Genomic DNA, 12,012 nt, shown 5'->3' on the forward strand with positions numbered 1-12,012 from the left:
CTTCACTAAACGACACTTTAGCAATCTCCGTAGGCATCTCCCCAGAGTTTTAGTCTCCAAGATAGAAAGAGGCTTTACGTAAAGGCAGATAATCGTAATTATTATTGAAGGTGGCCTGTAATACATAATTAAATTGAGCCTGAAGATGATACAATGAAAAGGCCCCATGCTTTCAAGATCTGCTTTTATTTTATATGAGATGGCCAAAAACAGTAATTTCCATTCCTCACATTTTCCATTAGACGGACTGCATGTCTTAATTAAATGAACATCCAACAGAACAGCCAACTTATAGAATTTTCTTGTCCCTTATTCATTCATTTCAGCACTTCCTGGAGCTTGAGAAATGCCACTGGATCTCTCTGCCGCCTGATCAATACCTGTGATTATGCCATCAGAATGCTGCTGCTTCTGCCTCTGCAGGGAGGAGCTGGAGCTGCCCATCCTCTGGACCTTGACCTCTGCCCTGTGGCCCCCTTGGTGGGGCCCTTTCTCTTCCTGCTACAGAGCTGCTAAGGGAAAGGATGTTGGTGCTCCCCAACAGGGTGTTGGGGACAGGTCTCTGTCTGCACTCCCCGGATTACATGTGGCTGCCTCAAACCCTGGCCCCATGAGGGAAAACTTCTGGACAATGGCTTAGACACGTCTGTTGCAGCTTTACTTAAATTACTGGCTAATTTTCTTCCTTTCTGTTGGAGAGGAACAGAAGGAACATGTTGGTGTGGGAAGGTCCTTGGAGCCAGGTGGTCTAGGCTTTGAATCCAGGCTCTACACTTGCTAGCGATGCAACCCTAGAGGGTGGGCACTCAGTTCTGTTTTTCTGCTAACCATCCAACTCCTACCACAAATGATGCTATTTCAGGTAGGTTATATAACATAACCTTGTGTGCTTCTGTTTTCTCCTCTATAAAACGGGGGTAATAATACCTGTCTCAGAGAGATACTTGAAGATCAAACACGGTAACATATTTAAATGCAAATTCCTTCCAAGGCCTGCAAGGACCCCATGAGACTGCCCTCACCAGACTGTCAACTCCCTGGAGGAAGGGACTGTTCAGTCACTGGTGTATCCCCAGAATTTAGGAGAGTGCCCAGCATATAGTGGATGCTCAATAATGTGAATGAGTGTTGGTTGAATGATCTGCTCTTTCTGATTTCACCTTGAACCCTATTCCTTCCTACTTCCTCTGTTCCATTACATTTGCTTCTGTTCTCCAAACACACCGAGTTCAAACCAGGCTTGGGGTGCTCACACTGACTGTTCCCTTTGCTGGGAATGCTCTTCCCTCCAATCTTGGTTGGGCTAGTTCCTTTTATTACTCATGTTTTAGTTATTATTCCAGCAAGGCCTTCCCTGATCACCCTTTCTGATGGGTCCTCCCATCTTTACTACATTATCTTACTTTACTGTTTTCACTTATCATCTTGTTTATTTGTTTACTTGACTGTTGTCTCTCTTTTCTCGCTAGAATATAAGTTCCATGAGGACAGGGACCTTGTTTGTATTCTTAGTGCCTAAAGCAGGACCCAGCATATAAAAGGTACTCAATACATAATTCTTGGATGAATGAATGAATAAATAAATAAATAGTAGATATTATTGTTGTTTTTTCAAGACCTGGGATGAGAATAACTAAGAACTCCATCCCTATTACCTCTCACTCTCCATATGAGGAAGGGAAAATTCATTTAATATTCATAGAGTACATTTTAGGTACTGAGCACTGTGCTCACAACCATTTTTTTTTTTTTTTTTTTTGGCGGTACGCGGGCCTCTCACCGTTGTGGCCTCTCCCGTTGCGGAGCACAGGCTCTGGACGCGCAGGCTCAGTGGCCATGGCTCACGGGCCCAGCCGCCCCACGGCATGTGAGATCTTCCCGGACCAGGGCACGAACCCGTGTTCCCTGCATCGGCAGGCAGACTCTCAACCACTGAACCACCAGGGAAGCCCTCACAACCATTTTTGAAAGTGGGCATTATTATCATCATTTCTCAGTTGGTGAAGCTGAGGCTCGGAAAGGATAGGCAACTTGAGTAAGATCACACAGCTAACAGAGGAGTATAGATTCTGTCAGGTCTGTCTGACCTTAAAGTCTGTGTTCTTTCATCAAGCTTCCCATAAAGATGGTGCCATTTCAAATCAAAACCTTTCTGTTCAACTATGTTAAAGAAAAAATTGGGTTTGGAAATCTCAAGTTGGGTCAAGAAGACTGACAGTTTTCTCTTCAAGATGCTTTGCTTTGCTACCGTTACAGCTGACTTTGCAGTGATGCTGAGCCCCATCTGGGGGTATGATGGAGACGGCCAGGTGACTGGCTTTTTACTATTGCCTTTCACTGACTTTTCTTCACTCATTTTCCCAAAGGATCTTTGGAGCACGAGGAAAGAACACACATAAAAGATTCATAGAGTGGCTGTGAACTTGGCTCTCAGAAGAGGACCACTAAAGGGTATCTTCACATACACTGCAAAGCTTTCTTCTTCACACTCAATACTTCACATCTCGAGCCATTTTACTATGCGTGGCTGGTGAGGAAAATGCCACATTGCCTCTCTGATACTAAACTTTTGCTGGTCAGGGACTTTTTAGTTGAAAATAAAGATTTGATTTTTACAACTTTCATCTATGATTGTTTCAAACAACACCATCACCAACAAGAGGAAATGGAGGAAACGGCCACTGTAACCTCTGTGAATAATTAGAGTTCACAGCCCATGCACACCAACAGTTCCCTTGACCCCAGGTCACTATAGGAGATTGGCATCACTAAACCATTTGCAGCTACTCCAAAACTGCAGCAGAGCCAGGCTACCTGTCGGCTTCTGCAATAAAAATTTGTCCTTCCTGCCCATTTCCCATAGAATTAAGTCCCAACAATGAATTGTAGTCTTCAGGATTTCTAAGATCTGGTCCACCCTATCACTTCAGGTCTTAGCTCTCATTGATGTTATACTTGAGGCCATGCATCTGGTGGTAAGTGCTTAGGATTCAGGTAGATCTGAGATTGAACCCTGGCTCTGCCACTTATGTGTACAGTGTCACAGAGCCAGTCAATGTCTGTGCTGTTTATTCTCTGTTCCCTCCTCAGATCCATTCTCTGCCCTTCTCTGCGCTCAGAGGGGCTGACGCCTGCAGACTGCATCCCTGGGGCCCCTTGATGGCTTGCTTCTGGTTGGGTTCAGTCAATGGCAGGAAATGGCAAGAGACTGGAGGTCAAAAGGAGGGAGTTTTCCCTACTCTCCATGTCCTTTGGTGCCATATTTCTAACAGTGGGTGCATCCACCCACAATTACAGCTTCTACCAGATGCCTTCTCCTTCACAGTTACAGCTCCCACTGGGCTTTAGTAAGTAACAACATCGTATTCCTCCCCTGCCTTGCCCTTCATCCCGAGAGTTGGTAATAGTTGTTCACTGTTTTTAGTGCCTGGATGCCTCACCGTCCTTTCTTGGTTCCCTTATCCCTATACCTCTAATAACACTTCTTCATTGGAAAGATATTTTTGCTGGATATAGAATTCTAGGTTGACAGATTTCTTTTCTTTTTTTTTTTCTCTCTCAGCATTTCTGTTTTCTAGTTTGTATGGCTTCTGATGAGAAGTCTGCTGTGATTCTTTTCTTTGCTCCTCTGTAAAAAATGCCTTTTGGGGGGCTGCTTTCAAGATTTTCTCTTTTCTTTTGTACTCAGCAGTTTGAATATGATATGCATAGATCTATGTGTGTATAGTGTGTGTGTGTGTTTATTCTGCTTGGTGTCTTCTGAGATTTTGGGTCTGTGGTTTGATGTCTATCATTACATACAGATAATTCTTGACCATTATTTCCTCAAATGGTTCTTCTGCCTTGTTCTTTCTATCTTCTTCTGGAATTCCAATTACATGTATATTAGAGCAGCTGATGTTCTCCAGTTCTTGGTGCCCTTTTCTGTATTTTTTTCATTCTTTTTTTCTCTTTGTCTTTCAGTTTGGATAATTTCTATTGACCTATCTACTTTCCTCAGCTGTGTCAAGTTTACTGATAAGCCCATCAAAGGCAGTCTTCACTTCTGTAACTGTGTTTTTCATTTCTAGCATTTCCAATCAATTCTCTCTTTTAGTTTTCATTTCTCTGCTGAAATTATCCACCTGATCCTGCACGCTGTTCACCTTTTCCATTAGCACCTTTAACATAATTTTTGGTTATTTTAAATTCCTGAAAGATAGTTTCAACATCTGTGTCATATCTGAGTGTGGTTTTGATGATTACTTTGTCTATTGGGAGTGTATTGCTTTTTCTTGCCTTTTTGTATGTTCAGTTGAAAGTGTGACATCTTGTGTAACACAGTAGACACTGAGGTAATAGATTTGGGGTATGAGTATGAGTTTCCTTCTGCTCAAACTTTAGTGAGAGAGTTTAAGTTAAATTAGTTAGGATTTGGGCTGGCTTTGAAATTTGTTACTTCTATGCTTAACCTTAGTGCATCACAGGCTTTACATTCCTCCAGCAATACCTTGAGTTTAGGATGTGAAACTGGTTTGCCAGAGGGTTTTCTTTCAATGTGTCTATTCTGTTCTCAGTTTCAGGTCCCCTCATTATGCCGGGCCTTAGAAAGGGTCTCTTTTTAGGCTCTTGTATCTCTTTCCCAGTAGTAGCCTTCTTCATTGTTATGTTTAGCTTTTTAGCTAGCGGTGGTGGCTGGTGAGCTTGAGAGAATTCTCTTTTGTTCTGATTAAGCCTCAATCTTATATTTGCTTGTGTCCCCGAGTCTCAGGAGTGTGGCCTCTTCAATGCTCCTGCCCCTTTCGGGCTGTCCGTCTGGGCCCATTACATATTCCTGCTCCCCTTCCAGCAGTAGTTAGAAATTTTTTTTCTTCCTTCATTCAGCTGCAATGGTTTTCCACCAGTACCTAAGTAGAATAGTGTTTGTTGCCCTCCTCTCCACAGATTAAGCCTTTTATTCCATGTGGGAGATCAGGTGAGAGGGGTCTGGGTGGAGCAGGCAGAAATTTGTGCCCCTCCCTCAGCAGCTGCTGTACCCCTCCCCCAGGTCTACCACAAGGGATATTTTCTTACATCTTTCCTTAGTCTTTTCTGTGAGTACCACGTGGTGTTTGTGGAGAAAAGTTCCGGAGGATGTGGACTCTCCCAATTTCTGCAGTCTCCAAGGGCTTCACACTCTCTTGCCAGTACACACTGAGCCTTTATAGATTCACCAAGGTGAAATTTTCCTCCCAGGGACTGGTTGCATCTACCAGGTAAGCTGGTCCTCACATCTTGTCTGAGATGTGACACTCTGTCTCTCTCCTTGGATTTGGCCACTTGGTTGCCCTGTGACTTCAGAGAAGGAGTTCAAGGAAAACTCATGAATTTGCCATTTGTTTGGCTTATTTTCATTGTAACGTTGGGAATCATGCTCTTTCTAGCTCTTACATCCTCAAGCAGAAACTGGAAGCCAAGTCTCTTCATTGGAACCATTTGAACTGAATTCAATTTCCCGCTGGGAGCACTGATAGTGCTGGACCTGTGATGTAAACCTAGTATTTTTCTCGCTACAGCATATTTTTTTCTTCCCTTCATTATCCCCCTTCTCTCCTGAATGTGAATTTCATTCACAAAATAGTTACTGAGCATCTACTAGGTGGCAAGCCCCAAGCTTGTACAGAGATACATTAGTTAGGGTCTCAGAGTAGTTAGCTCGAGCATAAGGATGACAGGGGCTGTCACAGGGCACCATGGGATGCCAGAGCCACTTCCCCCTATGAAACTTACTCATGCCTAACCAGCAAGACAATTTTGGAACCCGCCTCAGCTCATCAGGCCATTTTCTCAGTCACCAAATGCCATCTGCCCAGGAGCCCAAGCCTGAAATTAATGATGCCACACGCTGGAGATGAGGAAGGCATTACAGACCTCTTTGAGGTTTCCTACCAGCAGACCTGTGGGCTGAGGGAAGAAAAGTAACCTCGATTCCCCGGAATTATAAACTCTTAAGTCAAGCTGTTCTAAAGTGTGTGGTGTTTATGTTAGATGTATTAATCTGTTGAGAGGATCGATAAAGCCAACTTGAAACTTGTTTCAGTAATAGCCCATGTAACAGGGAAGCCTGGGCTGATTTTTTAAAAAAGAATATTAGAGCGTTTGGGTTTGGAATCCATTAAGCTGCCTCATGGAGCTAAAAGTGGGAAATTCACTGGAGCAATGTGCATTGGCAAAATCTGTCCAAATCTGTGCTGAGAATTACCATAATGATAATAATATCAGACCGTTACTTCTTGGGAGCATCATAGTTTGCAAAGTATTTTCACTTTCAGTATTTATTTAGTTTTTTGATCCCCATAATGGCCCTGAAATGGAGTAGATCAGGTGTTATTTCTGTCTGGTTGAGACTTGGGTCTGGAAGCCAGTCTGCCCCTGAATCACATGGCAGACATCCAGTGAAAATAGGTATCTGGTATCCTTGCTATGTTCACAACCTTTGACCCACTCTGCATGTCTTTTTCCAGCCCATTTTTGATATTCTCAAGGATCTTAACCCCTTTCCTAGTTCATACCTTGATCCCTCAGACTTGACACTTGATTCCGCTCTCCTGGTGTGCCCTCTAATTTCTACCTACTTCAATTACAACTTTTGTCTGCTCCTTTGATTAGGTGACTCACAGCTGCTCCGAGGCCTTGGGTACCTTCCATGCCCAAACATCATCTCTGCAATTACTTGTACTGCCACTAATATTGCTTGAAACACTAATATTAATACTGCTTGAAATAATAATAACAACAGCAACAGCTATCATTTGAGTACTTATGATGAGTCAGACACTGAGTTTTCCATGTTTTATCTCATTGAAATTTTGAACCTTAGACTAGCCCTATGAAAAAGGTACTATTTTAATCCCTACCATATAGTTAAGTTGCAAAGAATTTAGGTGAACCCAGTTAGTGTAATTAAAAGAACATGGACTTGTGTTTTGGCTCTGCTATGCGCTCACTGTGTGATTTTAGACTAGTTACCTAATCTCTCTGTGCCTCAGTTTGCTCATCTCAGTTTGATAATTCCTACCATCTGAGGTTGCTGTGAAGATTAAATGGGAAAGAGCCTGGCACACAGTAGGATCTCAAAAAAAAGTCAATTTCACTTTCTTCTTTTAAGGCTTTTATCTTCCACTCCTGAGTATAGCTATCAAGTGGATACTTTGGAATTCTTCATAAAACATCAAATATGGCTGTATATTTCATCAAGGAAGACAGGCAGGGAGGAACAGGATGCTTTCTGGTAGAGGCGTAGGAAATGGTTTTCAATTTCAGGGCTGGTTGAGAGTAATGGCTGCAGTGATGTGTAAGCATTCAGTTTGGGACTTGAGGGCGTGACCTTGGGAACTAATTGAGTGTACCCACTTGCTCAGACAAAGAAACCCCTGTATTGGCTAAATAACGAAAAAGAGATCTCCACTGGGCAATGGGGGTTCGGAAAATTGAATTACTTAATGTATATCCATTTCAATTAGTTAATCAAGATAATTGCTGTTTTCCTGGATCTTTGTCTTTTCTTTGTAATTTACAAGGCCCTTGTTTGGAGAAAGGAATTTAGCCCGTGAACTCTGTATAAACTGCTGTGACTTTTTTTGTGTGTGCAAATTATATTTTAAAATCTATTACAGCTCCCTTTGCTTTGGATTCTGGGATTGTGAGAAACTGATGCTTGATCAAGCTTGAGAAAAACTTACAGTTCAAGCATTCGGGTTCAGCTGGGATTAACAAACTCAGCCAAGGGGCAGCAGGGCAGAGCTGAAAGAACATGAGCTCTGGCATCAGACAGACTTGGGTTGTGATCCCTGTTCTGCTGTGTTCTCACTACAGAACAGTGAACAAACGAGCCTCTCTGAGCCTCAGTTTCTGTTTCTGTAAAACAGATACTGTCACCCATCTTCCAGAGCTGTTGTGAGGACTGAATGCAATAATGCAGTTCCTAGCCCATCAGTGACGGGCAGCAAGGCTAGTTCCTTCCCCATCTTCCACGTACTTATCTAAGGGTTGCGTATTTGCTAGTCTCAGTTGTGTGGAACATGGCTAAGACCTCAAAAAGACGCCAAAGAAATCCAAGTAGAATAGATGTTACAAAGTCCATTCATTAAAATACCTCATAGAGGAACACCTTGGATATATATATTTAATTTTGGCGAGGATTATAATAAGCTGAATGTCTGGTTCTCTGACTACACCAGTTGAGAAGCCCTACCCTGGATGAAGAGAAGGGAAGTGAGCTACTGAAGTTGGTCCCACGACTGAAACCAACAATGACACGATAGTGCCACACTGAGGGAGGAGGCGGTAAGACTATGGATAAGGTACAGGAGCTAATGAAAGAACAGTTTAGAATCACTTCGGGCAGGGATGAAGGGGTCTATAGCTTCATTTCTTCACTTCCTGGCAACTATCTTCAAATAGCAGCATCAAATGCATTGTCGTTGTTTCATATTAATGACCCTGACTCATAAAAGAAATATTTCATTATGTCTGTATAATGTGTTTGAGAAGGGAGGCACGTAATGCACTTCACAAACTCGATCCAAAATGGTAAAAGTGAAAGAAAATTTTTTTTTTTTTTTTTTTTTTTTTTTTTCCCGAAAGAAAATTTTTTGAAACATAAAGATGTGGGCTTTGATTACGTGGACAATTCTTCCACATGGAACTGTTCTTTCTCCCATTGCCACATTTCTGGACAGTGGTCATATGAAGATGCTAGCACTTAACCAAGTACTGATACTTTTCATCTACATCACCTCCCTGTAGTATGTTGGGCAGGTATCCTCTGTTTCCATTTTACAGAGGTAGAAACTGAGGCCTGGAGAGATTAAGATCATCGTGGAGCTGGATTCAAGCCCAACTCCTCTGACTCCAAAAAGCTCACGCCTTTTCCACTATACCATGTTCCTTCCTAGGAGTAATCATCTGGGTTATTAACATGCAGAACATATAATAGGTCATGGTTTGCATCCCAAGTGAATTAAAATAAAAAACATCCACAAATTAACACTTCATCAGTTCACCTCTAATCCTACAATGCATCCATGAAAAAACCATCAAACAGCCTGGTCTTGGTACTTACTCGTAAAATGTTGTCCATCCATTTTCATTGCTTTTGGTTGCCAGAAGGCCAGAGTTGCTGTGGTACGTCATCATGGCCAACTCATGTCCTTGTGTGGTCACGCTCTTGAGTGCACTGTTGGTGCCCATGGTCACCCAGTACACCTGGCCATCTGGGACCACCAGCCAGAGAGGCATCCCTGTAGAGTCTCTGCGGACGTTTACCATGTTGCCGTTGCTGTCTGTGATGAGCGTGATGTCGCCATCCCCAGTGTAGGTAAAGTTGTACAGGTAATCTCCTGTGGGTAGGCTCTGGGTGTACAGATGCTTGCCACTGGTATCAAACAGGTAGAGCTCCTGGTCGATTGGGGAGGACAGCTCATACATGTTCTGGGTGTTGAGGAAAGGCTTGTTCTTCCTGATAAACCGGATTCGGATATTCCCAAGGTCAGCCACATAGAGCTCCCCGTCAGCACACACAGCCAAGGAAGAGGGGGTGTTCAGCTTTGCGTCCTTGGCATAGCCATCGTCTCCAGAGAAGCAATCACAGTTGGCATCATTTTTACAGTCACAGCCACTGGGGGCCCCGGCAACCAGTGAGATCTCTCCGCTAGTGGTGACCTGCCTGATGCGGTTGACCTTCTTGTCGGTCTCAGCGATATACAGGACCCCATTGTGAGAGACAGCCAAGGCAGTGGCCGACTCCAGGGTTGCGTGGATGGCCACCTTGCTCAGCCGGAAGTGGTCGATGCCGGGCACCTGGCAGTGCATGGGCCTCCCGGCGACAATGCGAACCTGGTGGTTTTCAGAGATCTGCAGGACTACGTTGTTGTCTAGGACATAGAGGGAGTTGTCCATCGGGTTGGTGGCTAAGTCTGTAGGCCACTCCAGGCGAACCTGACAATGGAGAGACAGACACTCAAATGCCTGGCGAGGTGCCCACCACTGATCATCCCACACCCCTTAGAGCCCATAACAATGTCCCAAGTGCCAGCACATGGCAGTCTTGCCTGATCCCCACAGCAGCCTGTCATCAACCATGGACATCAGCCCCTGATCAGACAGAAAGCATGCAAGAGCCCTCACTGAGACATCTGATGGTCTACGTTAGACTGACAAAAAAACGAAGAACGGGATAACAAATAAACAAAAAAAGCAGGCGAGAGGAGAGACTTTGGAGACAGACAGGCCTGGGTTCAGACCCGAGTCCCCCTACTTGCGACCGTGGGCAAGTTACTTTACCTCACTGAGCCTCAATATTCACATCTGTGAAACAGGAATGACAAAAGTGCAGAGAGTCTGACCCTCCATAAGCGCCCAAATAATGGCAGCTAATGTTGCAGAGGTGGGAGGGGAAGGCAGATGGAGTCTGGAGGCTGAAGTAGGAGTAAGAAAGATGCTTCATGAATTGTTGCTACATGCATGAAGGATGATTTCTCAATTCTTTGAGTTCGTGGATTAATACGTGGCTAGGTGCTGGGGATGTAAAGAGAAAGTAACACTGGCTCTTGTCTGACATAGTTCCAGACCTGTGATTCTCAAACCTGGCCACACATTCAGATTACCTATGGTGATTTAAGAAAGTACTGGTGCTCAAATTCCACCTCTGATCAATTAAATCAGATCCCTGGGTGTGGGGCTCGGGCAGAGGCATGAAAGCTTCCTGGCTGATTCTAATGTGGGGTTGGAAATCATAACTGGATCTTTCTCCTTCAAGGGTGATCACTGGACTGGCAGCGTTGGCATCACCTGAGAGTTGGTCAGAAAAGCAGAATGGCAGGCCTCACCTGAAACCTACTGAATCCGAATCTGCATTTCAACAAAATCCCTGGGAGGCTCCTGTACACACTGAAGTTGGTGAAACCTTGCTCTCGATAATGGTTTCTAGCACCTCAGAGAACAGGTCCACCTGGGAGAGATTAACAACATCGGCTACGGGAGTGAGGGGTTCAGAGGTCCTGGGCCCCATGTCTGAGCCTCCTCTGAGCCGGGTCAGGAAGCTTGCAGGGATCACAGGTGGGCAGGCAGGTCTGAGGCGAGGATGCTTTGTTTCTTGCCTGGGTGGCCGTGGAGGCTGGGACGTTGGGTACCTCACCCTGGGAGGTGCTGGCACTAAGGGAAGCCCTTTGCCAACTGTGTTCCCCACGAGATCCAGCCATAGTGCACATGGGCTGCCAGCTGCTCCCTCCAGCTGATTTTTCTACCCCACCCCTGGGGGCTCATTGCCTTAGGTTCCCGAGCCCCCTTCTAGTCCTTGACGTTCAGTCCAATTTGGGGCTTATTTAAGCAAGTACATACCTTTGGATAAGCAATTTCTCTTCCAGAAATTCACTCTTGTACACCCCTGTCTACAGAGGTGCTCATCACAGCCATTTTTAATAATGGTAAAAAACTGGAACCAACCCAGATGCCCAATGACAGAGAACTGGCTAAATAAATTATAGTACATTTAGTTCATACATTTAAGTTAGAATACTACTCTGTGTAGCAGTTCAAAGTGATGTTATAGATGAATATTTAATGACATGGGAAGATGTTTGCTATGTATTAAGTGGAAAGAACAGTCTGCAGAACTGTAAGCACAGTTTGATCCCAATTGGGGAAAAAAATACAATAAATTAGATAGATTATGGATAGAAGGGAGATTAAAAGCTTGAGGGCTATACATCAAAATGTTAACCGTTATCTGGATGAGAGGTAGTTTTTAACTTTCTTCTATGTCATTTTAAATGTTTTGTGTTTTCTGCAATGTGCATGTGGTAGTTTACTAATGTAAAAAGCAGCCCCAGAAGATAATATACATATGAGATGTGGCCACCTTCATCTATCTGCCCCTTCAGCTCAGGGCCATTCTCAGAATGGCATAGGCCCCGGCCCAAGGCCGTTGTTCCAAGAGTCTGCTTGCTCCCTCACCCCAGCCTGGGTCCCTCTGCTCCCCAGGGCGGGCCCCCC

The 12,012-nt window shown here is 44.2% G+C and overlaps 1 protein-coding gene across 1 annotated transcript in view; it reads right to left on the reverse strand.

Moving 5' to 3' along the window:
• The window catches only part of TENM4 (teneurin transmembrane protein 4), a 400,863-nt gene that overhangs the window by 30,638 nt on the left and 358,213 nt on the right, over window positions 1-12,012 (reverse strand). The window contains exon 24 of the mRNA XM_007455571.1: window positions 9,083-9,957. Within this exon, the coding sequence (XP_007455633.1) occupies window positions 9,083-9,957 (875 nt within the window). The remainder of the gene's footprint in view (window positions 1-9,082; window positions 9,958-12,012) is intronic.

This window comes from Lipotes vexillifer, unplaced genomic scaffold (assembly GCF_000442215.2).
Source record: "Lipotes vexillifer unplaced genomic scaffold, Lipotes_vexillifer_v1.1 scaffold123, whole genome shotgun sequence".
Taxonomy (NCBI): domain Eukaryota; kingdom Metazoa; phylum Chordata; class Mammalia; order Artiodactyla; family Lipotidae; genus Lipotes; species Lipotes vexillifer.